General features: G+C 45.7%; 1 protein-coding gene across 1 annotated transcript; it reads right to left on the bottom strand.

Moving 5' to 3' along the window:
- Positions 1–504: 504 nt before the first annotated feature.
- LOC148474918 (uncharacterized) lies at positions 505–26135 on the bottom strand. The gene is given in 5 exon segments (XM_088457989.1): positions 505–640; positions 642–3169; positions 19111–19212; positions 23974–24120; positions 26064–26135. Coding segments are annotated over 3 exon segments (2601 nt in total). The 5' UTR covers positions 19142–19212; positions 23974–24120; positions 26064–26135; the 3' UTR covers positions 505–598.
- Between the last annotated feature and the right edge of the window lie 1270 nt (positions 26136–27405).

The following is a 27405-nucleotide window of genomic DNA, read 5'->3' as shown; positions in this document are numbered from 1 at the left end:
GAAGATGAAAATACACATAATGGAGCCACACCGGTAACTGTACCGTGCTCTCACATGTTTCGCTGACAGTTGGAAACGGAACGGAACCGTTGTACCAATGCACATTGCGCCATTTATTTACACTATAAACAAGATCTAAAACTTTCTGGGCTTCCACTGGGCCAATATTTCCTCTCTATACCACAAAGGGGTTACTCTGCCCACTTGGGCCCCTATAAGAACTACTAAATAATATGTTAATGGTGTTAGTAGCTCTATTAATAAGGTTTTCCGGTTTCCAATCTCTAAGAATCCAGGGCAACGGCTGCAGATATCAGCGCAGCGTGAATTTTCCGATGCTTTTTCAGACCGATGTTTGTGTGTATTAGGTTGTGAATAGATTGTCCATGTTCACAGTAAGAATTTCAGTTTTTCTCCTGTATGTTTTCCAGTACTCTTCTGATAATGTAAAACCATTCACCACATTCATATCAATATTATAGTTGTTCTCCTGTATGACTTGTTTTCTGTACTTTCACAATTGATGTAAGACCGAAGCCTTGCCTACTTTTGAAGCCAGAACATGGTTTCTGTTTTGTAGGGATCTCCTGATGTCTTTTCAGACTTGAGCGAAGGGTAAAACATTTCCCACACTCAGAGCAGGAAAATGGTTTCTCTCCTGTGTGGATCTTCTGATGTTGTTTCAGATTTGAGCTACGGCTAAAACATTTTGCACACTTTGAGCATGGAAACGGCTTCTCTGCTGTGTGAGTTCTTTGATGTGCATCAAGATCTACTTTGTGTTTAAAACATTTCCCGCACTCAGAGCAGGAGTATGGTTTTTCTCCTGTGTGGAACCTCTCATGTCTTTTCAGACTTGAGGCTACATAAAAACATCTTCCACACTCAGAACATGGAAATGGTTTAGCTCCTGTGTGACTTTTCTGATGTGTGACAAGATGTGATTTGTGTGTAAAACATTTCCCACATTCAGAGCAGGAGTATGGTTTCTCTCCCGTGTGAGTTCTCCGATGTAAAAGAAGAAGATATCTACTTCTAAAATATTTCCCACACTCAGAGCATGGAAATGGTTCCTCACCTGTGTGACTTCTCTCATGTGTAACAAGATTTGTTTTGTGTTTAAAATATTTTCCACACTCAGAACATGAAAATTGTTTCTCCCCTGTGTGACTTCTCTGATGTCTAATAAGATGTGATTTCTTGGTAAAACTTTTCCCACACTCAGAGCATAGAAAGAGTTTCTCACCTGTGTGCCTTCTTTGATGTGTAACAAGATTTGATTTGTGTTTAAAACATTTCCCACACTCAGAGCATGTAAATTGTTTCTCATCCGTGTGACTTTTCTGATGCCTAACAAGATCTAAATTCCATGCAAAAGATTTACCACACTCAGAACATAGAAATGGTTTCTCTCCTGTGTGACTTCTCTGATGTGAAACAAGTTGCGCTTTTTTGGGAAAAGATTTCCCACACTCAGAGCAAGAATGCGGTTTCTCTCCAGTGTGAATTATTTGATGTTGTTTCAGACTTGAGCTACGGTTAAAACATTTCCCACACTCAGAGCAGGAATATGGTTTCTCTCCTGTGTGACTTCTCAGATGTTGTCTCAGAGATGTGTGATAGACAAAACTTTTCTCACATTCAGAGCAAGAATACGGTCTTCTTCCTGTGTGACTTCTCTGATGTCCTTCCAAACTTGACTTTGTGGCAAAACATTTCCCACAATCAGAGCAAGAGTATGGTTTCTCTCCCGTATGACTTCTCAGATGTTTAACGAGATTTGGATTCCATCTAAAACATTTTCCACACTCGGAGCAGGAATATGGTTTCTCTTCCGTGTGACTCCTATGATGTGCAACAAGAGATGATTTCTGTGTAAAACATTTCCCGCACTCAGAACATGGAAATGGCTTCTCACCTGTGTGACTTCTCTGATGCCTAATGAGATTTGATTTGTGTGCAAAACCTTTCCCACACTCAGAGCATGGAAATGGTTTATCACCTGTGTGAGTTCTCTGATGTTTAACAAGATGTGATTTGTACGTAAAACATTTCCCACACCCGGAGCAGGAATATGCTTTCTGTCCTGTGTGACTTCTCTGGTGCTCATTAAGCAATGTTTTACTAGCAAGACATTTTCCACATTCAGGACAGGACCAAGATTTCTCTCTATTGTTATTTGTATTTTTTTCTCTCTGGTGTCCAACATGACTGAATTGGTTATTAAAACATAATTTACCACTTAAAGAAGATCCTAGTTCCTCCTTAATAGGAGTAGCTGTATACTGTGTATGATCTGTGGGTGTATAAATGTCCTTGTGTGTGAGGTCTCCTCCATCATATGAGACTGCTTCCTCCTTAATAGGAGTAGCTGTATACGGTGTATGATCTGTGGGTGTATAAATGTCCTTGTGTGTGAGGGTTCCTCCATCACATGAGACTGATTCCTCCTTAATATGAGTAGATGTATACTGTGTATGATATGTGGGTGTATAAATGTCCGTGTGTGTGAGGTCTCCTCCATCACATGACACAGATTCCTCCTTAATAGGAGTAGCTGTATACTGTGTATCTGTGTGTGTATAAGTGTCAGTGTGTGTGAGGGTTCCTCCATCACATGAGATGGATTCCTCCTTAATAGGAGTAGCTATATACTGTGTGTGATATGTGGGTGTATAAATGTCCTTGTGTGTGAGGGTTCCTCCATCACATGAGACTGATTCCTCCTTAATATGAGTAGATGTATACTGTGTATGATATGTGGGTGTATAAATGTCCGTGTGTGTGAGGGTTCCTCCATCACATGAGACTGATTCCTCCTTAATAGAAGTAGCTGTATACTGTGTATGATCTGTGGGTGTATAAATGTCAGTGTGTGTGAAGGTTCCTCCATCACATGAGACTGATTCCTCCTTAATATGAGTAGATGTATACTGTGTATGATCTTTGGGCGTATAAGTGTCAGTGCGTGTGAGGGTTTCTCTATCACATAAGACTAATTCCTCCTTAATATAAGTAGATGTACACGGTGTATGATATGTGGGTGTATAAGTGTCAATGTGTGTGAGGTCTCCTTTCAATTCCTCCTTAATGTCAGAATGTAGAAAATTGTCTTTATCACAAGGGATAGATTCCTCCTTGATATGAACAGATGGATCTTCATGTAATTCTGTTGGGAAAAATGTATGTTAGTTAGAAAATAAGGATTTTCTTTTTTAACTCACCGTAAAATGTTTCTTACAACCCATTTGGGGAACACTGCTTACTCTAGGTATAGAGGCGGGGCACTTGGAACAGGCACTTAACTAGTTAACATACTAGATTGATGCTCCCTCCACTATATTCCCCTACCACCTCCAAAAGGACCTTATTGTTTTACCACCAAAGTTCTAATGAAGAAAACATCAAATGCAAACTGAAAGGAACATGAACAAACGGAACACAAAATATCAGAACATAGGGGAGGAAACGGTACAAAAAAGTCCCGATTTCTTTTACATCCTATCTTGGGGACAATCCTTACTCTGGAATTTCCCAAAGCAAGCCTACGAAGGAGGTGAGTGCATTGGCACTATCTTACACAACACTAGATTCCCAAAACTGGCATCACTTGTTGAACCTGTACATTTTATAAATGTGTGCACAGTACCAGGATGACGCCTTGCACAGCAATTTGCAATGGCCTCATGCCACACTGCCGAGTCTGGTGCAAATAATATGGGCCAGTCTGGTGTTATCTACACAACATGGGCCCTATCTGGAAATCCCCAATAAGATCTCAAGATCCCAATGCTAAGCCCATTCCCCCAGATGAATTGGGTGCTGACTGAGGGGAAGTCAGCCATCCAGTTGTCCACTCCATGGAGGAATACAACGGAGATTGCCGGGATAAACTCCAGCAACATGAAGCAAGTGGCCACCTTCCTGGTCCTGCAACTTCACGTACCATTCTAGCAACTGAATTAAGCCATGGCACTGTTTGATTGAATCCTATGAATCCTAATTAGCCTGTTTACTCTCCCCAGGAACAGTCTGTAGAGGAGAATAGACAAAGACTTCACCTGAGACTAGAGAACCAAAACTCTGGACTCTTAAAAGAAACGTCTTATGGCTCTTGGTGTCACATAGTAGACCCCAAAAATGTGTCAAAATCAAGGCGGCTCTTTGGAAATAAATGACCCAGCTGTCATCCTCCAAGATGAAAACCACCAGGATCAGGTGATGTTGCAGCCTGGACTTGATAAGAGTCTCTTGAAAGGTGGGTAGCAAGAAAACCTCTAAACTCATTGTTCCAAGACCAACTGTAATTCCCACATCCTGAAGCAGGAAAAGACAGGCCCATCCCTCCAGAGGCAAAACTGGACGGGCTACAAGACAATTATGCATAATGCTTGTCCACTGACTTGGGACTTGGATGCTGGCCAGGAAAGGATTGGCATCCATGGTAGTAGCCTCAACTTTGTTTCATTATGGCCTCTAGAGGGCGGAGTACTTGCATCCTCTACAAAAGGGCAGAAAACTTGTCCAAAATGTAGCTTTAGAGCGGATACTGGAAGGTAAAACCTTTTACATCTCATATCCTGAAAAATATGAGGTTCTAGCTGAAGCCCAAAAAGGGACCTTCAACTGCATCCAGGTTCCTTTTTATATACTAAATCAGCCTCCCATGTTAGGAACCAAAGAACTCTCCTAGCGTAAATGGACAAGGTGACAACCTGGAGAGGAGCGAGCTTGTATCCAGAAGAGTATCCCCAATATATGCAAATGCTTCCTTAATCTGGTATACCAAAGACTGAAAATCAGATTGAAGATCCTATAACTGAATGCCATTGGCCAATTGGTCAACCCAAGACTCAGTGGCTTTTTTGACCCAAGCCCCCACCAGCACTGATCTGCGAGAAGCCTCCATTACCACAAAGATTGCCCTGAGAATGGAATCATTGCAGCATTGGTGGTGGAAAAGGCAATAGATTTGGTCAGTCTTGTTATGGGAGCATCCACTCTAGAAAAAAGACTTCCCAAGATCCTTTTCAGCAAAGAGCTACAAATGTGTCCTCATACACCTAGCACCTATACGCCATGGTGTGAGACGCCTTACGCGTCTCGAACCGCCTTGAGAGATGTCTTGAACAGTATTTTTCTTCTTCTAAATTTTGGGTCTTATTTGTATCGCAGATGCAGCGAAACACAACTCAAAGTGTAGTGGAGGTGCTGGGCTGCGACTTTAACTGCTCAGGAATTCACTTTAAAACACGTACAAACCCGCAGATGAAGCACAACTGAATTTTGTATATAGATTCAGACTCATTCACACACAGATGTACAAATGTTGAACATTTGTTTTTTTGCTTCCACTTTTATTTATGCAAATAGGACGCACATTTTGAACAAAAAAAGATGCTCTGCGCGGCCGAGTCGCCCAGGCCATGCCACGTCGAGAGAGGGGCTGTTTGGCGTAACTGAAGCCACAGTGTATGAGGACACATCTGTAAGTAGATCTGAATCTGGAAGGCACCTAAAGTTTTATGCCAGGACTCCCCCCCAAAACATCCAAAAATAAGAAAATGGAGGAAAGCAACATTCTGCCTTTTCTTGCACCCTAAATAATAATATAATAGTAATGCCGCACAGCAGCCATAACTCCCTACTCTCATAGGCACCTAGTCTAAAAATGAGGTCCTGTTGGAGGTGGGAGGTTTATACAGCGGTGGGAGCATCAGTTTATTATGTTAATTAGTGAAGTGCCTGCTCCTAGTGCCTAGCCTCTATACCCAGAGTAAGCAGGGCTCCTCAGATAGGCTGTAAGAGAAATGTTATCTTATCCTCACAACTAACATAACAGTATAATACCTCATTGTTTATCAACCTGGTCCCCCGCAGCATTCTGTGACCCCCCACACCTCTATAAACACTTCAGAACCCCCCCATCCCCCCTCCTCATGTTCTCCGGTCTTATACAGAAACCATGTTCGCTTCTATGTAACAGAAGCAATGCAGCCACTACCTGCTTCATCATCATCGCTAACTATGGGGGAGCCCAGCGAAATTCTTCTCTAAACAGGTTGGAGAGCCACCAAATGTCTCATACCTCTGCAGTTAGTGGAGGTGATGAAACACTGAGCCGATGTGCAGTTGAATTACAGAGAAGGTGCGGGGAAGCAGACGAACTGCCAGGACAGAGGGCCTGATTCAGAGGCGGTCGTAGGATGCAAGCGGTCGCTCAGAAACAGGGCGGCCGCTTGCATCCTGAACGGCCGCCTCCATGTCGGTCGTTAGGCTGTGGGTTAACACCCACAGCTCTAACGACCGCTAAGGGAGATGGTCGCGATGGTCTTACGACGAGACCCTAGGGTAGGGTCTCGTCAATCTTAAGCCCCAGGGAGCTTCCTACTCTGTTTGAGCAGGAAGCTCCCCACTGACATCATCCCCAAACAGCAAGCCCCCTGCCCTCCCAGCAAATGGAGCGAGCTGTCAATCAACATCGACAGCTCGTTCCATCTGCTTCGAGCACGCTAACGACGGATCATCCGTCGTTAGCGGGGACTCGCGCATGCGCATGACGGAGCAGTCTCCGTCGTGCGCATGCCCTGTGGACCAACTCTGAATAAGGTCCAGAGTGTGGGAGGTTGTCCAATGCTGAGGGTACCAATACAAAATACAATCAATACAAAGCTTGCTACCGCTATATTACTCTGGAGGATGGGGCAGTATATCTAAGAAAAACAAGTTTTTTCTTTTTTTTTTTTTCTTTCAAATGATTTTGAAATAAAACCAAATTAAATCACAAATGTGATGCAGTTTGATGGCTATATACAGTACATAGACAGGACATCATGTATAATATGACACCCATATATGATGTGTATATCAGATGTGCACATGTTATAATGTAATTATACACAATGATGGCGATATACATAGACAGGACATCATGTATAATGTGACACCCATATATGATGTTTATATTAGCTGTGCACATGTAATAATGTAATTATACACATAGTGAAGGCTATATACACAGACAGGACATCATGTATAATAGGGCACCCATATCTGATGTTTACATTAGCTTTGCACATGTAATAATTAGAGTTATGGTATAACATACCTCAGTTAACTATTTTTCTTCGAGGTCCATAGGGTCCACAGGATCTACTTTGGGGTGTGTAGTGGAAACAATCCATTGCACCAAACAGCTTACAAGCTTTGAAGCTCCCAGCATGCACTGGTCCTCTTCCCTATATACCCCACCCTCAGCCACAGGCAATCAGTTTGTAAACAAGCCTAACGGCAAGAGACGGAAAGTGGAGAAGGAAGTACATCGCACACAAGAAACACCAAACATATGAAGAGGGAATTAGTGATACGAAAAAACAAAAGAACAGATCCCTACTTAGGCCAGGTGCGTCAGGATGGCTGTCCTGTAGACCCTATGGACCTCGAAGAAAGAGAGTTAACTGAGGTACGTTATACCATAACACTCATTTTCTGCTTCGGGGTCCATAAGGTCCACAGGATCTACCTTGGGGACGTCCTAAAGCAGTTCCCTTAAGGGTGGGGACGTTCCTGACCATAGAGAAGAATCCGCCGCCCAAAGGAAGCATCCAGTGAGGCAAAAGTATCAAATACATAGAATTTGATTAAAGTATTAACGGAAGACCAAGTGGCTGCCTTGCACAGCTGTTCAGCCGAAGCGCCATGTCTAACCGCCTACGATGGTCCCACAGACCGAGTAGAATGTGCGGTCACCTTGTTTGGGACAGGGAGACCAGCCTGTGTATAGACCTGAGAAATAGTCGTACGCAGCCAGCGAGTCAAAGTCTGCTTGTTTGCTGGCCAACCTCGTTTGTGAGACCCATATAACACAAAGAGCAAATCTGATTTCCTGATGGAGTTGGTACAATCCACGTAAATACGAAGAGCTCAAACCACATCCAGGGAAGCTTCACCTGTAGACAGGTTTGAAATGGGAAATTTGGAAGGTAACCCACCTTAGTACGGAGGACAGCTCTATTTTGATGAAAAATCAAATATGGAGAGCGACATGACAGAGCTGCCCAGTCAGAAACTCTACAAGCCGAGGCGATAGTGAGGTGCCTTCGCTGTCAACCATCTTAAATCCATCGTATCCAAAGGTTCAAAGGGAGCCGTCTGCAATGCCCCGAGAACCAAAGTCAAATCCCACGGTGCCACTGGAGGGACAAAACGGAGGTTGCAGCTGGAAAACCCCCTGCAGGAATGTTCTAACATCCAGCAGAGGGGCAATTCTGTATTGGAACAATTCTGACAATGCAGAAACCTGAACTCTCAAGGTAGCCAGGCGAAGACCTAAGTCTAACCCCGCCTGAAGAAAAGCAAGAATTCTTGCGACCTTGAAAATCTTAGGGTCATATTTTCTGTGAGAACACCAAAGAAAAAATGAATGCCAAATTATGTGATAGATGCGGAAGGAAGCAGGCTTCCTTGCCCTCAGCATCGTCTGAATCACAGAGGCCGAAAAACCTTTGGCCTTCAAGATGGCAGACTCAATAGCCATGACGTCAAAGCCAGCCGAGGTAAATCCCGATATAGGCAGTGACGCTGCACTAGCAGATCCGAACGTAGAGGCAGTGAAAGTGCACTGTCTATGGATATACATTTCAGGTTGGTGAACCAATGCCTCCGGGGCCAGGCAGGGGCTATTAGTATTATCCTGCCGCCTTCCTGCTTGAACTTTCTGATGACTCTTGGAAGGAGGGAGATTGGAGGAAACAGGTATGCCAACCTGAAGTCCCACCTCACCGCCAGAGCGTCCACGAAGGCGGCTGAGGGGTCCCTTGTTCTGGACCTGTACCTGGGGACTTTGTGATTGTGACGTGACGCCATGAGGTCTACGTCCAGTAATCCCCACCAGGAGTTGAAAGACATCCGGATGAAGAGCCCATTCTCCAGCGTGTATGTCCTGGCGACTTAGGAAGTCTGCTTCCCAGTTGAGAACATCTGGGATGAGTATTGCCGAGATTGCCGGAAGATGGGGCAGAATTTCCGTCACTTCTTTCATGGCTGCCAGACTTCGTGTACCTCCCTGATGGTTGATATAGGCCACTGCTGTCACGCTGTCGGACCAAACTTGGACAGGCCTGCCTTGTAGGTCCTGTGCCAGTATGAGCGCTCTGTGCACTGCACGAAGCTCCAAGATATTTATTGGTAGGCGACTTTCCTGAACCGTCCATCTTCCCTGAAAGGTGTGATGGCCTGTCACTGATCCCCATCCTCGCAGGCTTGCATCCGTGGTGAGGAGTACTCAATCAGGGACCTATAACGGCCGACTCTTGTTTAAATGAGTCGTCTCCAGCCACCAAGTGAAGGAGAGCCGAACCTCTGGCGAGATGCGGATCATCTGAGACTTTATCAGAGGATACTGACTATACCAATGAGCCAGAATCCAATTCTGCAAGGACCTGGAGTGGAACTGGGTATAAGCCACCATGTCGAATGTGGATACCATGGAGTCCAGCACCTGTATCGCCAAGTGTACTGACACTCTTTGCTTGCAGAGAAGACTGCGAACACGAGACTGTAGTGCCACAATCTTGTCTTCTGGTAGAAGAATCTTCTATCCCAGAGAATCCAGCAGCGCCCCCAATTGCACCATCTGCTGGGTTGGAGAAAGAGAAGACTTTTTCCAATTGATTATCCAGCCGTTCCAGACATTGAGATTGTGCGAATATCAGGAGGTCGTCCAAATATGGCAGTATCCTGACTCCTTGTCGTCTGAGATGAACAGTCATGACTGCCATTATCTTGGTAAATATTAGAGGGGCTGTGGCCAGACCAAAGGGTAGTGCTTGAAATTGATAAAGTTGCTGATCTACCGCCAATCTCAGAAATCTTTGGTGGGATCGAACAATCGGAACATGCAGATATGCATCCTGTATATCCAGGGAGACCATGAAATCTCCAGGTTCCATCGACCAGCATAATTGACTGTAGGGTTTCCATACGGAATTTTGGCACGTGGATGACTTCAGATTCAGGATAGGGCAATGCGACCCATTTGGTTTTTGAAGCAAAAATAAATTTGAATAATAATAATAACCCCTTCCCTATTGCGTCGCAGGAATGGGGACTATGACACCCCAATAGACTATGGGTAGGCCGAAGCCCTGACCGAGTCTGAAGGAAGGTTGTACCCAAAAACCTCTGAGGGGTATACCTCAGGAACGTGATGGCATAACCACGAGAGACCAGCTCTCGAACCCAGGCATCCATAGTTGTCGGATACCAGGCCTGGAAGAACTGTAAAAGTCGGCCTCCAACCCTGAGACCCCCCCAGGGGGAGGCCCGCCCCATCAGACAGTAGACTTACTATCTGGCTTGGAGGCAGGACGTTTGTTTGACCAAAATTTCTTGAACTGTGTCCTGCAGGCATGACTCTGTCTAGAGGAGGACTGACCTTTTGCCCTACTCTGTGGGCGAAAGGACCGAGCTGCAGACTGCCTAAATTTAGGGGTAGTCGTAGATGGCAATTCAACTTCGGTATTGCAAGAGAAGTCATTATGTCATCCAGCTCTGGCCAAACAGTACCTAGAACGCAAAAGGCAAAGATTCAAGAGCCTTCTTGGATCCTGCATCCGCCTTCCAGGTTTTTAGCCAAAGGGACCTTCGAGCTGCAACCGAAGTTGCCGAGACCCTAGAAGCCAAAATATCTGCGTCAATTACCTCTTCCCCCATATACACAGCTGATTCTCGCATGTGATAGAGAAAAGACTGCTGTTCTCTGGTAGCCTCAGGCATAGTACCTTCCAGAGATGTTGTCCATTCCTCCATAGATTTCGCTACCCAGGCTACAGCCATAGCTGGTCTGGTAATAGCTCCAGATAATGAAGACATTGATTTCAAATAATTGTGAAGTTTTTTATCTGTAACCTCTTTTAAAGAGGATGCTGCAGGAATTGGTAACGTAGCGCTCCTAATCACCCTTGTGACATGATCATCTATCGTTGGGGGGGATGTAGTTTGGAAGCCAACGGTCTAAATCCCGACCGCTGGCTTCCAGACGTTCTAATCCCGGCATGGTACTAATGACAGGCATCTAAATCTAGGTTTAGGTCTCTTGGGGGAAACCTAGGGTTAGGCACCCCCCCCCCGGGAGGTTAGGGTTAGGCTAGGGGAAGGGGGGGTTAAGGTTAGCAACCCCCGGGGGGAGGTTAGGGTTAGGCGGCGGGGAAAGGGGGATTAGGTTTAGGCACTCAGAGGGGGGATTAGGGTTAGGCACCCCTAATGGAGGGTTAGGGGGGGGGGAATTAGGTTAGCGATACTTACCTTATGGACGATCAGAATTTTCACCCTTGCCGGGCTGCCGCTGTCGGGATTTGAACATGCATCCGGCGGAAATACCTACTACACCCGTAGGGGGAACTTCCCATTTGTTAAACTCACCATGTGCAAATGGGTATCGAGTGGTTATATTCCTTGTAGCATGGAAATGCTTACCAGGAGTACTCCATGCCTCAGACATAAAATTCGTCAGTTGCTCAGACTGAGGAAAATAACCCTTGTCAGCGGAACCTCCTCTTCCTCTATACTGAGGACAGATCTAACCGCTCCCACCAGAGAGTGGACATCCACAAAGGACTGATGGTCTTCTTCTACTAAGTAAGACCCAGAACTCTGAAGAGGAGTCCGGGTCGTCATGAGGCAACTGGTGGGAACCTCTCTTATGCCCCTGTTTTACCGCCACTTGTCTATCTGGCTGCTGAAGAGCTATAGATGGCAGCATACTCTGACTAGAGTGAGCAGCAGAATTAACCCAACAGGAATTCATGGGGGGCATATACATATATAGAAAAATGCAACTGCTGTGAACACCCCATAGCATGAGGATCGAACAGGTAGCTGTTTACAACAGTTACTACACAATCCATCCCTGGTAACATCAACAACAGAAAGGCCTACCCCTGGGTAAGCCCCTGAGGAAGACATACGAGGCCATCCAGCCAACATTTAGTTATAGGCCGGCCATCCTTTCCTGTGAAAACTAGAAATCTCAGACCACCAATAAGGAGTCCGATTTCCGTAAGGAGCTTGAACGGATCACATAAATCCAAAGAGGCCGGACCACAGTCAATGAGGCCACACCAGCCGAGAGGACTGGGGGCTGAATGGCTGTACCATAAGTTCCAGAATAATATGGAACCTAAAAACCACATTAAGAAGAAACACAGGGCGAGAGCAACTCACACCCTGACATGATGCCCTCCAGAAGAAGGAGCCACATGAGAACGCTCCCAAGTCAGACACTCTCCTGGTTAATATAAACACCCTGAGAGAAAGAGAGAGCCTAAGCAATAGACCATGTAATGGCTATCACAACCAGCGGTTCCATCGACTGTCCCCGGAGGGAACGAAGAACCACTACTAACTCCCAAGGAGTCCCTAGGGAGGACAAATGGAGGCAGAGGCCAGAAAACACCCAAAGGATGAACTGGATACCAGAGTGGAGCAATTCCACATCTTAACCATACCGACAGTGTAGAGATCCGCACTGTCAGGAAGGCCAGGCCGAGGGTGAAACCCAAGCCAGCCGGCAGGAATGCCAGAATATCTGGAAATCCTGGACACCGGAGGATCATATCGACAGGTACGATACCGTAAGAATTACGTATGCCACAGTCTGTGGCAGATCCCAGCAAAGTCTGGCCTGTCTGCTCTAAACATCTCAATGAAAACAGAGCCAGGGAAGCCCTAGGACCACAGCAGGGGCGCAGTCATTAGCAAACGATCCAAGTCCAGGGAAAAACAAGGACCCTGAGACAACAGGTCCAGATAGTGAAGCAGTAGGAACGGAGCATCGATGAGAAGACTCCGAAAATCCTAGTACCAGTGACGTCTGGGATGAACTGGAGCCCCCAGAAGGAAAGCCCCTCCGTCTCGAATTAAACTTCCGAAGACCTCGAGGAAGAAGGGAGACCGGAGGACACAGGTACACAAAGTGGAAGGACCACTTCACTGACAGAGTCACTGAAGGTAGTTTCAGTACTCCTAGAGCTGGACTGTAACACCGGTAGTGTGTGATAGAGTCAGAAGGCCATGAGGACCAATCACCTCAGGGAGGCCCCCTCTGCTCACCAGGAGTTGAAACCTCTCTTGGAGAAGAGACTAGTCCCCGGGATGCCCGTCGTGACGGCTGAGGAAGCCCGCTTCCCAATGGAGAGCTCCCGGAATGAACACTGCAGAGTTGGCCAGGAGAAGACCCTTGGACTATGTGAGAATGTATGACATTCCTGTCATTGCCACCGAACTACCAGTGTTGCCTAGATGGAAGCCACTGTTGACACTGTTGGACTGAACCTATGCAGGTTTACCATGACATAAGGGTTAGGCCAGAGTGAAGGCCCAAGACAGCCGAAAGTTCCAACAAGTGGCAGGGCGGAAGCGACAGACGTCCAGCTACCCCGAAATGAATGCGGACCAGACACTGTCTGCAGCAAAGAGTACCCTGGACGAGATGGCCATAGCCACCCAGACAGAGACCGACTCGCCTCCGGAGAGAGCATCATCATCCGAACAGCGATCCGATGGAAAAAAACTCGATAAGAGTCAATTATGGCAAGGCCTGGAATGGAACTGATCACATTCCCCCCTCCCAAAAGGTAGACACTCTGGGAGACCGCGCATCACCAAGAGTAATGACATATGTCGAACGCGTAGACATCCGCACACTCCTAGTTGAAGAGCGGAGAGCTTGTCTTATGCCAGAAAAATTCCCAGATTCCTGAGAATCCAGCAGTGCTCCCAGATGAAGAATACTCTGTGAGGGATGCAGGGAGGACTTTTCTCCGGTGACTAATTATCTGTGCCGAGAAAAAGCCACGGTTATCCTGACCCGGCGGTAAAGGACCTCGGTGATCCTGCTAAAAGCAGGATGACGTCCAGAGAAAGGAGCATTCGGATACACTGAACATGTGAACCGTCAGAAAATCCGTAAAGCTGGTAAACCCCGGTGGAGTTAAGGATAGTCCCAAAAGGCAGAGCCCGAAACTTGCAAGTTTTGCTGTGGCACAGCAAACCTGAACCCCTGCTGATGAGAGGGCTCTGTATGTACCCGTAGGTACGTATCCTGAATACTCAGAAATACCATAAAGTCCCCAGGCTCCAAACGTCGGATGATGGAGCAAGGAGGATTCCCCCTGAGTCCAGGCACCCTTGGAATCTGATTCAGGGATTTGAGACAGAGTATAGGCAAATGAAGGACCCGTCAGTCACTGCCCCAGAAAGAAAAAAGAACAACCAGTCCCTCGCTGAGATAGTGAGGCTGGCCGAAATAGCTCTGCTTACCGCAAAGGCTGTATAGCTTTCTGGGTTTGTAAGGCCCTGATCGGAAGAAGGGCCCGTGTAACAACGCCTGTGAGGAGGCCGCCTGAGCAATGAGAGGCCGTTGAGAATCAGTATCTCACTCTGGAATCCCCCAGATGTAGACCTGCCCAGTCAGGCTGAAGGCTTATCCTCCGGCGTAGAAGCAGGGCCGTCCAGAAGTCCTGGACAGCTCGGTACTAGATATGGTGGCCCCCGTGGAGGTCAACAGCCTAGGAAAAAACAGGCCTTTAGGCTGACCCTGAGGACAAAAAGACTTAACAGAGTTAGTCCGAATGTAGTGGGAGTAGCTAAAGACGGCATCTCTCCATTTAGTGATACTGCCAATGATGCAACAATCTTGTAAAGGCCGGACCAAACAAGATCTTCCCCATGGTAGGAGACTGCACCTCTGCTTTCCCATAACGCAGCCATAGGGTATTGCGGCGGATACAGACGCAGCCGAAACCCTGAAAGTTAGAAGACCGGCATCCAATGTAGGTAATCCCACATATGACAATTGCATATTTTATGTGAGCGGCAAAAGACATTTGAATCCCAGACGTGTTGAAGGGGAAAAACGTTACAAATGCATCAGCCCAGCATGCAACAGTATTAACCAACCATGCGATGGCCATGGTAGGATGGGCAACAGACCCTGAAAATGAGTACATTGATTTCAGGTAAAGTTACCACCTACGGATCCGTAAAATCTGTCCAGGCCGGGATGGGAGGCATATTAATGCCTGTAACCCGACGATTAACATACAAATCCACCCCAGAAGGAGATTTCTATTACTTGTGAGGACCCTCAGGGAATGGGAAACAGGAGGCCTTTGTGACCCCTCGTATCTGGCGACAGCCAGACTCCCGCTGGGCAGGAACGAGGAATGTATGATACAGGTGCAGGATCGACATTCTATATATCCAGAATTAACCCGGCTACCAGCCCCAAAGCAGGAATAATGATACTTGAAATCGGCTCCTCCCATGTGAGGGGGAAAGAGCCGAATACACCCTCCAGTTCACGGCAGAGCCACTGGGAAGTAACCACAGGGCGTATATCACGCCATTTAGTATTTCGTAGAAAACGACATCCACCAGGGTGGCCGTTGTGGTAATCCCTGCAAGGGGAATGACAGACCGATGCGGTACCGGAGGTAATTCATGTACTGTGAAAAACCCCGGCAGGGAGCGATAGTCTGTGACACAGGGGTAAAGTGCAAGTAATTGCGAGATACCCCGAGTTGAAAAGGGCAGTATGGTGAAGTAACCACAAGCGAGTTACGACAATGGGGCCTGCCCGGCGATCCTCAAAGGAGAGGATCCTGAGAAATAAACCGCCCAAAGGGGTCGTGCAAGGGGCCCGGCACCAGATGGCGCCGCATACAAAACCTTTCTGAGTCAAATCCTCCGCACTAATACCTGCAGCACATGGCTTGCAGTATAGCAATAATGGGTGCAGTATCGTGCGCAATCTCCTGGTCAGATATATTTGACTATCTTGACGGAAATATTAAGCAGCGCCATACCGTCCTGACTGACGCGAAGATTAGCTGCAGGGACCCAATATCAGCGTATGCAACACACAGTTCCATCTAAAATATGGCAACGTGCAGCACGCAACAGTATGTGACAAACCTCACAAATATTAACAAGTATATATATGTGAGGTCTCAGAACCACCCTAGGTACACCTGTATTAGGGCAGATAAAGAAAAGGGATAGATATACACTGACAGGTGAGAAAAGCAGACAGTCAGCACTAGCATAAGTCACATACAATGCAGAAAAACATATATACATACATTTGCATGACATATAATATACTGCACAATGTCGCTACATTCAACTGCCCAGATTCAGTGTCTGGGAAGGCTATAGCGCTGTGTACACTCACCCACAATGGCCAGGTACGCAGGGGGACTGGGCTCACTGACATCCTAAGAGTTCTGCAGCACCACCGAGAGATAATGGCCGCTGGAGACCTCAGAAGAAGCGTGGCCCGCGGAGGAAGCAGCTCAGCGACGCCAGACTGCGTGTTGAAAGGCGCGCTGAGCTGAGGGGAGGAGCCGCTAGACAGGGAAGGCTTCCTCCCCTGGCTAGCAATTAACTCCCCGGGATGCCGGCTCCCGCTGCTGCTATAATCCCTGGTGGGCTTGTGGACACGCGGGGTATGCCTCCATGGAGGGGGAGCCCGCCGCCACCGCTAGCGCCTCCGGTCTGTCTCCAGAGACCGGAGGCATAAGGCTGCATATTCACACGTGGATCACCGCAAGCGGTGACCACGCGACTTACCTGTCCCCGTCGATCCGGCAGCAGCCTAGGGATTCCTCCAGAGTCCGGCTAGTACAGACTCTGGGGTCCCGCTGCGATCCCCTGATCTGTACTGGCGTCGCAGCGCCGGCGGGGTGTAGGAGCGGCAGCTTAGACGTCCATTGGACAGTCTGCCGCTGCCGCTCTGAAGAGTAGTAAAAAATAAAAAAAAATAAAACTCTTTTTTAAAATAAATTTTAAGCTTAGGGGCTGCTAATCAGCTCCCCACTGCACTAACGGTGACCCGACTCCGGCCGGGCACCAACTTAAACTGATGTGCCTCTGGCTGGGGGGCGGGGTTATAGGGAGAGTGGAAACAAGTGCATCCTGGGAGCTAAAAGCTTTAACTGCGTGGTGCCCGGATTTGGTTCCCAACCTATACCCCAAGGTCAACCCTGTGGACCCCCTATGGACCCTGAAGTAGAAATAGCAAAACAGACGCTGAAATCCGTTCCGGAAGCTGCGTCTGGGTTGGGGGAGGAGCGGCCGGGGGACCACCTATCTCCCCTAAGCTGTGATTTTGACCGCACAAGTACGCTGCCCTCATAGTAGTAGATGCTCACTAGTGCACTCTAGTGCGTCTACTACCCATCCCCGGCGACAGACGATATGGTGCCGTCCACCTTAGTGAGGACACGTCACACGAGGCCTTCACCCGCACCCGATGCGTCTCCTACACTGGATGCCAGGACTGTCATGCACGATTCCCCGTGAGTAATCGCTTACCTGTCATCTCCATGCCTGACTGCAGTCCGGGCCTCAGCAACAGCCGCTAGCTAAGCCACGCTGAGGCCTGCGAAAATCTCAGGGCATATAGCGGTACTGGTGTGTCGGCGTCGGCAGTAGGAGGCGCAGTACCTGCGTCATTAACGGCGCCTGGTACTGCTAAACTTAGTAGTTCAAAAACTAAGGTAAATCATAAAAGAAAAAAGCCTGGGACTGCTTAGACAATCCTGCTGTATAACAGGTGCGTCTGGATACTTGCCGTGCACCAAACAGAAAAACTGAATGCCTGTGGCTGAGGGCGGGGTATATAGGGAGGAGGACCAGTGCATGCTGGGAGCTTCAAAGCGGTTTGGTGAAATGGATCGTTACCACCACATACCCCAAGGTAGATCCTGTGGACCCTGAAGAAAATGTACATATACACATAATGATGGCTATATACACAGACAGGACATCATGTATAATAGGGCACATATACATGATGTGTATATTAGCTGTGCACATGTAATAATGTAATTATACACATAGTGATAGCTATATACACAGACAGGACATAATGTATAATATGGCACCTATATCTGATGTGTATATTAGATGTGCACATGCAATAATGTCAGGTTTTTTTCCCGCACCTCCAGAGCAAGTGTGATTTTTTTCTAAAGTCGTTAATTTTTAGGAAAAATCAGCAGGACTTGCTCTGGCACCTCGGCGGCACCCCCTAAGTAATTGGAGGTTTCCAATTAGCTTAATTAGTCCTTAATTACTTACCTTCTGCAGCGCTGTCTTCTGCATCCAGCGTCGGAAGCCGGGTCTTCTGCAGCAGGGTGAGTATGTCAGTGTGTGTGTGTGTGTGTGTTTGTAAGTGTGTATGAGTGTTTGTGTGTGTGTGTAACCCCCCGCTGTATGTGTACCCCCACCCCAAGTTCAGTGTGCCCCCCGGAATGGGCGCTAGGAGAACAACAACTCCCAGCAGCCCTTGCCCCTCCCACCAGCCCCTGGAGACTCCCAGCAGCCCCCTCTCCAGTGAGAAGATAGTAGGGAGGCCACCGGGAGCCGCGAAGACCCCCCGGGCAGGTAAGTGCAGAATTTTTTTTTTATGCGGCGCAGGGTTTTCAGAGCTTAAAAACCCAACGACCACTTTTTTTAAATTGGATACATACCGCGGGTATCTGGAGCGCGCATACCCGCGGTAATCCAAAATTGGGCACAAGGTTTTTTCCTAGCGCCCAATTGAATATGCCCCGTAGTGATGGTTATATACACAGACAGGAATAAGAAAATCCAGGTGCACACTCTAAACACTAAGAATACCGATAAGTCAAATGATTATGATAAACTCTTTCATTAACATGCAGAATAAATTAGGTTCTTAGCATGTTGGTCATCAGGTGGATTCCTAACGTCCCGAATACGAGCACCTTATATACATTTATCTAGGACTTACCATGATAGTGGCCATTCTAGTATGTTGGCAGCAATGCATGAACCTGTGCTTAATATACTCATCTAATGGCAGATGGGAGGGAGGGGATGCTAGTACCAGGCAGAAGGGGTCTCTACCTGCAAGTATACATTATATAGACACATACAGAGGAAAAAGGGGGGTTGCTAGAGTGTGCACCTGCATTTTTTCCTGCGTGGCACTACAAGTCTCAGCATGGTGACACCTCTTACTATTTAAACTTAGGGTGTTCAGTCAAACCATCCCTCCCCCCTTTTCCTTAGGACTCTTACCCAGTGGCGGGAGGACCCGGTCGTTCTCCATTATCGCGTTCTGTCAAAGACTTTTGTGTCCGTCTAAATTAAAGTTTCTAAGCCCTTCTGTTGTTCGGCACCCTGAAAAATATGTTCAGATTTTTAGATTAGGAAATTGTGCAGTTATTGTAATATACTGTTACATACGTAATTAATAAAAATCAACTTAACATGTAAACGTATTCATTAGTCCTTACGGCCCTGAGTACACATTATGTACTGTTGTACTAATGTTCATTCTAGCACCCTGCACTTGTCACAGCCCCTGCAGTTCCTCTTTCCTGCCTTGGGGGGTGTCACTCTCTGATCTGGTGCTTCTAGCACACACTGGCATGTATCTCAGCAGATTGTTACATCAGTTGAGTGTGCTAGAAGCTCCAGAGCAGAGAGGGACACCCCAGGCAGGAAAGAGGAACAGCACGGGTTGCGACAGATGCAGGGTGCTAGAATGAACACTAGTTGTATCATTGTGTATTTTTACACATGTTGTTTTACCTGTTACTAGATATAGGAGTGTCAGTGGCTGCCCTCCTAGATGCTGGAACCCAATCCTGCAGGGGATTCTAATGTAACACCAGCCCCACAGCACCATGGGAACTGCACCAGCTGTATGATATGGAGCCACTGTGTGTGTATCAGGCTGACTGGGGGTTATGGCTCCTGATGCACGGACCAGTACGGAGCCTCTGCTGACTGTGCTGCCTTGTCTACAAGCCCAAAGACATCGCGCCTAGTCCTATAGGAGTACATGCGTGGCTCGGTGGCTGGTGCAGCGCTCCAGGGATTATAGCCCCTTTAGGTTGGACTGGTCATTAGTGAGGGATGACTGAGCTGCGCTACATAAATGTGCTCCTGTAATACTAATAATGTCCTTGGAGTGTGGGGTCTGTGCGGCTATTTGGGTGATTTCCTAATACACTCAGTCCTGTAAGATAGCGCTACATGTAACATTATAGCATATACGGTGATAGGTGCCTCATTGCAGACAGCCCTTATATAGCTGTATTACCCCTCATATACTGACACCCAATACACACTGATACCGATTAGTGCGTCCTTATACTCCACCATTGGTCGCACCAGTACTATGACAGGTGCAGTGGCTCCGTCTAACCGCGGCCTCCTCTGCGCATCTGGGAACGCAGCCGCTTGACTTGATGCCTGTGACACTCCCATAATACGCCCGCTGAACGGACCATCTTTGCGTGCACTAACATCCACCGTCAGGTCGCCGCCGATCACGTTTCCACTACACTTTGATACAATCTCTCCCAAACACAACAGTGCCTTTGTGCATATACTCAGGGTAACGCATGCCCCCCAGGAGATTTCAGAAATTTTCAAATTATCACTCAATTACGTTAATATCAGTATAACATGTGACTCAGATTCAAGCCCCTTACCTCATACACATGTCGTCAATCACTTTAACCACTTAACTGACGTGGTCGCATGGGATGCAACAGCAGCCAGCTGTACTTCAGCTGACACGGCCGCATCCCATGTGACCGCGCCGGACCGCTGCGTCCCCTGCCTTTTAAACAGGAGATCCGTTCTGCACTGACTCCCCGGATCCCCAGGTAGAGCTGCAGCGGTACGCAACTGCCAACATCAATGTTGGGAGTCATACCCCAGAATGCCTTGCGAACGGCATTCTGGAGCAACGCGTCTGAGCACTATTTGGTTGATCTCTGCAAGTGCAGAGATCAGCTGCAGCAGGGGGGCTGATCATCAGTCTCCCCTAACAAACGCCCCGCTGCACTCTGCATGTGTGGAGGGGAAGGGGTAATACACAATGGTATGAGTGTAATACCCCCAGGGGGGGATCTAGTATCCAGGGGGGTGTAGTTTGAATTACTACTAAGGGGTGGGGTACTGTTAATAGAATCTATGACCACTAGGAGGAGGTTTATTGCCAATGGAAGGCGGGAGGTAAGATTACAATTGGGGCCTATGTACACGAGGGGGTGCAAGGCATAATATATATATATATATATATATATATATATATATATAAGTGCGAGAGAATAAGGCGCTAAAAATACAAGTGAACTAACTTAACCTTTGATTTAAGATTCTTGTGCAAAGAAGCAAACAAAGCATAAAATATGCAGAAAAAACACTCCTCAAATCATGAGTGGCAGCTCTCTACAATAAAACGTGTATAGGTTAAACACATATGCATAAAATTCAGTAAATAAAGATAAGTGTAAAAACAATTATAAAGTGCCAAATAAAGTGCATGAGAATATAAGATGATCCATAGACTTATCTTAAAAAAGTAATGATCTTCTGTCACCTGACCATCAAGTAAGTTCAATATATATGTAAAAGAATGGCATAAAAAAATCACACATAGTGTGTGCCATATAGATGCATCTAGTGGAGTAAATGATATTGGTATAATATATATATATATATATATATATATATATATATATATATATACATATATACACAGTCCGGTGCATAAATATTGAGACATTGACAGAATTTTCAGATTTTGGCCTCTATTCACCACCACAATGGTTTTGAAATGAAACAAACAAGATGTGCTTTACCTGCAGACTTCCAGATTTAATTTGAGGGTAATTACATCCAAATCAGGTGAACGTTGTAGGAATGACAACGGTTTCCACTACTACTGACAAATAAGCAGAAATCCCATAAGAGAAGCTATTGCAGTTTTACCCCAGAAGTATATATATTATCCCCATACACGTTGCAATTTTTTTACACAATTTCGATGTTTTCGATCAATTGGAATGACCAATCGTATAAAAAGTGCCGTGTGTGGGCATGATAACGTTGCCGATGCGTGCCTCTGCCGTTGTATATCGTCATCGCAAGTCAACTGAACCTGCAGGAAGATATCGACCTATCTTTCACGATTTGAATGACATCGTTCCGCATGTGTGCACACAGAACAGTGTCATGCATGATACAGATGCATGTAGCATGGACCAAGGTTTTAGTGGCCCAGTGCTGGTTGTGCAAAGTACAGGGGACAAATGACGTAGGGGTCCCCTGTATTTAAGCACAACCAGCACCAGGCTAGTCAGAACCAGCCCTGGTTGCCAAAATACGTGGGACAAACAACGTAGGGTTCCTCCTTATTTTTGTGCAAGCAGCACTGGGCTCTGATCTGGTTCTGGAAATACATTGATTCCCTATGTTAATACATCTTTTTCTGTGGTACAGACTGATTTCCCCATTTCTTTCAGTGCTTTTCGCCTGTTCCGCATTCGCCTATTTCCGTTTTCGCCTGTTTTGCAATTGAATTAGGCGAAAAGCGGGGACGAGCACGGAATAAATTCGCCTCTGAAACAGGCGAATGAAGCAAACAGTCGGACAGACGAAAACTTCGCCTCTAATTGAATATGGCTCTTTGTCTCATCTGTCCATAGGATGTTGTTCCAGAACTATAATGGCTTTTTTAGATGTTGTTTGGCAAACTCTAATCTGGTCTTCCTGTTTTTGTGGCTCACCAATGGTTTACATCTTGTGGTGAACCCTCTATATTCACTTTTGTGAAGTCTTCTCTTGATTGTTGACTTTGACACATATACATCTACCTCCTGGAGAGTGTTCTTGATTTGGCCAACTGTTGTGAAGGGGTTTTTCTTCACCAGGGAAATAATTCTTCTGTCATCCACCACAGTTGTTTTCCGTGGTCTTCTGGGTCTTTTGGTGTTGCTGAGCTCTCCAGTGCGTTCTTTCTTTTTAAGAATGTTCCAAACAGTTGATTTGGCCACACCTAATGTTTTTGCTATCTCTCTGATGGGGTTGTTTTGATTTTTCAGCCTAATGATGGCTTGCTTCACTGATAGTGACAGCTCTTTGGATCTCATATTGAGAGTCGACAGCAACTGATTCCAAATGCAAATGTCACACCTAGAATCAACTCCAGACCTTTTTGCCTGCTTAATTGATAATGAAATAACGAGGGAATAGCCCACACCTGTCCATGAAATAGCTTTTGAGTTGATAGTCCCATTACTTTTGGCCCCTTAAAAAGTTTGAGGCACATATAGAAACCGTTGTAATTCCTACACCGTTCACCTGATTTGGATGTAATTACCCTCAAATTAAATCTGAAAGTCTGCAGTTAAAGCACATCTTGTTTGTTTCATTTCAAAGCCATTGTGGTGGTGAATAGAGGCCAAAATCTGAAAATTCTGTCAATGTCCCAATATTTATGCACCTGACTGTATATATATATATATATATATATATATATATATATATATATATATATTTGTAAATATATTTAGGAACACTTACCCGTGATGAAGGCTCTGCTATGAGATGAAACGCACTGGATCCTCATATTCTCATGCACTTTATAATTGTTTTTACACTAGTAGGTGCTCTTTTATCTTTATTTACTGAATATATATATATTTTTTTTCAATAAAATAAATATAGTTTAAAAAATAAAAACTTTATTAGAAAAAAAATAAAATGACCATTTCTGACCGGTTTTGGGGGAAAAAATCATCAGTTAAATAGTTAAAAATGTTTTGAGTCCATAAAACATTGTGCTTTAGGAAATTAACACTGTGGGGTAAATCTCGCCGATGCCTCCAAGTCGCGAGTCTGGCCAATGTTTATAGACATATATTTAAAAGACACAATATGGCTTTGGCCAGACTCGCCGATGCCTGCAAGTCAATGGGTATTATATTGACCCCTGTAAGTCATGTGCCAATGCTGCAGATACTTAGATATGTTTTAGAACAAGGGGCTTCTTATGGGAGCATGGGAGCCTGGTGCTATTACAGTTTGTGGATTCTTAAAAGGCAGCTCAGGCACTGGCAATGTATACTTACAAGTGCTTACCTCAATATAGAACTTCAGTCCAAGTTGCCTAGTTGTTTTCTGTGTTACCAGTATATCATGCTGTTACCCAAATGCACTGGTGAGACGAAACTGTGAGCTGTTGAAGCCACCTCCGTAATCTCCCGTCACTCTGCAGATCCCTCTCCCCTATATAATAATAATACCACATATCAGTGTGTCCTGGATGCTGTGCTATTCCCCCTCATATATAACTGTACGGTCCTCTCTCTCCCTATATAATAATACCACATATCAGTGTGTGCTGGGAGCTGTGTTATTCCCCCTCATATATCACTGTACAGTCCCCTCTCCCCTATATAATAATAATACCACATATCAGTGTGTGCTGGGAGCTGTTATTTCCCCTCATATATCACTGTACAGTCCCCTCTCCCCTATATAATAATAATACCACATATCAGTGTGTACTGGGAGCTGTGTTATTCCCCCTCATATCACTGTACAGTCCCCTCCCCCTATATAATAATACCACATATCAGTGTGTGCTGGGAGCTGTGTTATTCCCCCTCATATATCACTGTACAGTCCCCTCTCCCCTATATAAATAATAATACCACATATCAGTGTGTGCTGGGAGCTGTGTTATTCCCCCTCATATATCACTGTATGGTCCCCTCTCCCCTATATAATAATAATACCACATATCAGTGTGTGCTGGGAGCTGTGTTATTCCCCCTCATATATCACTGTACAGTCCCCTCTCCCCTATATAATAATAATACCACATATCAGTGTGTGCTGGGAGCTGTGTTATTCCTCCTCATATATCACTGTACAGTCCCCTCTCCCCCATATAATAATAATACCACATATCAGTGTGTGCTGGGAGCTGTGTTATTCCCCCTCATATATCACTGTACAGTCCCCTCTCCCCTATATAAATAATAATACCACATATCAGTGTGTGCTGGGAGCTGTGTTATTCCCCCTCATATATCACTGTACAGTCCCCTCTCCCCTATATAAATAATACCACATATCAGTGTGTGCTGGGAGCTGTGTTATTCCCCCTCATATATCACTGTACAGTCCCCTCTCCCCTATATAATAATAATACCACATATCAGTGTGTGCTGGGAGCTGTTATTTCCCCTCATATATCACTGTACAGTCCCCTCTCCCCTATATAATAATAATACCACATATCAGTGTGTACTGGGAGCTGTGTTATTCCCCCTCATATCACTGTACAGTCCCCTCCCCCTATATAATAATACCACATATCAGTGTGTGCTGGGAGCTGTGTTATTCCCCCTCATATATCACTGTACAGTCCCCTCTCCCCTATATAAATAATAATACCACATATCAGTGTGTGCTGGGAGCTGTGTTATTCCCCCTCATATATCACTGTATGGTCCCCTCTCCCCTATATAATAATAATACCACATATCAGTGTGTGCTGGGAGCTGTGTTATTCCCCCTCATATATCACTGTACAGTCCCCTCTCCCCTATATAAATAATACCACATATCAGTGTGTGCTGGGAGCTGTGTTATTCCCCCTCATATATCACTGTACAGTCCCCTCTCCCCTATATAATAATAATACCACATATCAGTGTGTGCTGGGAGCTGTGTTATTCCCCCTCATATATCACTGTACAGTCCCCTCTCCCCTATATAATAATAATACCACATATCAGTGTGTGCTGGGAGCTGTGTTATTCCCCCTCATATATCACTGTACAGTCCCCTCTCCCCTATATAATAATAATACCACATATCAGTGTGTGCTGGGAGCTGTGTTATTCCCCCTCATATATCACTGTACAGTCCCCTCTCCCCTATATAAATAATACCACATATCAGTGTGTGCTGGGAGCTGTGTTATTCCCCCTCATATATCACTGTACAGTCCCCTCTCCCCTATATAATAATAATACCACATATCAATGTGTGCTGGGAGCTGTGTTATTCCCCTCATATATCACTGTACAGTCCCCTCTCCCCTATATAAATAATAACACCACATATCAGTGTGTGCTGGGAGCTGTGTTATTCCCCTCATATATCACTGTACGGTCCCCTCTCCCCTATATAATACCACATTACATAAAATAAGTTACCTGAAGTTAGACGTAAAGCTCCAAGTACCTCAAAATGGCGACGCATTATGTAGCTCCACCCCTTCAAAAGTGTCACAGCCAATAAAAAGAGGAATGTGATTCTTGCCGCTAAGAGTATCACAAAATGGCCGCCCTCCTCTTTCACTCTAGTGTTCACAATCTTTGTGCAGTCTGATTGGCTGCTAGGGACGTCATTTACGACCATACCGGGCATGAGGCGTTAGTTGCCGCTCTAGCGACAGTGGGTGGGAGGAGCCGTCATTCAGCCTGGACATAGGATTGGCTGATGTGCGGATAAGTGGGAGGAGGCAGCTGGGGGATGGGCGTGTCAGTAGGATAATATGCGCAGAGACAGTAACCATGGCTACAGAGAGACGCTGAGGAGGAGGAGGAGGATCTGTCCCCATAGTGACTCCGGCTGTCACTGTTCCCGGTACCGTTTGCTGCTGCGTCCTGTACCTGAGAAGCTGCCACTGAGCCCGGCTGTGTGTGGCTGTATGATGGCGGGCTATACGTCTGCCACACATCATCCCAATGCTGTCTGCACTGTATCATGCTTATACATAGATAGATGTTATATATATATATATATATATTTATACATATAGATATATATATATATAGATATAGATATATATATATATATACAGTAAACAAGTATTGAATATATAGAATAGTTAGCTATACAGAGAAATTATATATATATATATATATATATATATATATATATATATATATATATATATATATATATATATATATATAATGCTACCAACAGTATACAGGGACAACACACAGAATTGCCAAGAATCACAAAATTTAAATCTATTGCCAATTCATTGCCTACCAGTTATTTGTATAGTGCATCCATATTCTATAGTGTATTACAGAGAGTATTTGGCCATTTGCATCAGTCCCTGTCCCAGTGGAGCTTACAGTCTATATTCCCTACACACACATACACACTAGGGGGTTAATTGACTAATGGTCGGTTTCGATCCTAAACCAAAACTGACGCACATAAACGGCGTTTGGCTTTATAAAAAGCGGCTATCATCTCATACGTCGGGGTTCAGCCTGCGTTGGAAACCCGACATCGATGTCGGTAGTTTTTTGCAGCTCTAAAGTCTGTCGGCTTTGATCTTTAAGTTCAAAATAGTCGGCAATTAAGATTAAACAAAAAGCAGGGGAAACTCGCCCAAAGAATAGACCTGCCAGTGGCAAGAGAGCTTTGGAGAAGCACTGCACAGATCAGTATGACCTGTGCAGGCTTCACTAGGTGTAAAAGCATCAAAAGAGTTAAAATTATATTTAAAAAAAATGTATGTGTGGGTTACCCAAT

The sequence above is a fragment of the Taudactylus pleione genome, unplaced genomic scaffold, assembly GCF_031769625.1.
Source record: "Taudactylus pleione unplaced genomic scaffold, aTauple2 ptg000800l, whole genome shotgun sequence".
NCBI lineage: Eukaryota > Metazoa > Chordata > Amphibia > Anura > Myobatrachidae > Taudactylus > Taudactylus pleione.
The sequence above is the reverse complement of the archived record's forward strand: the minus strand, read 5'-3'. Positions and strand labels throughout refer to the sequence as shown.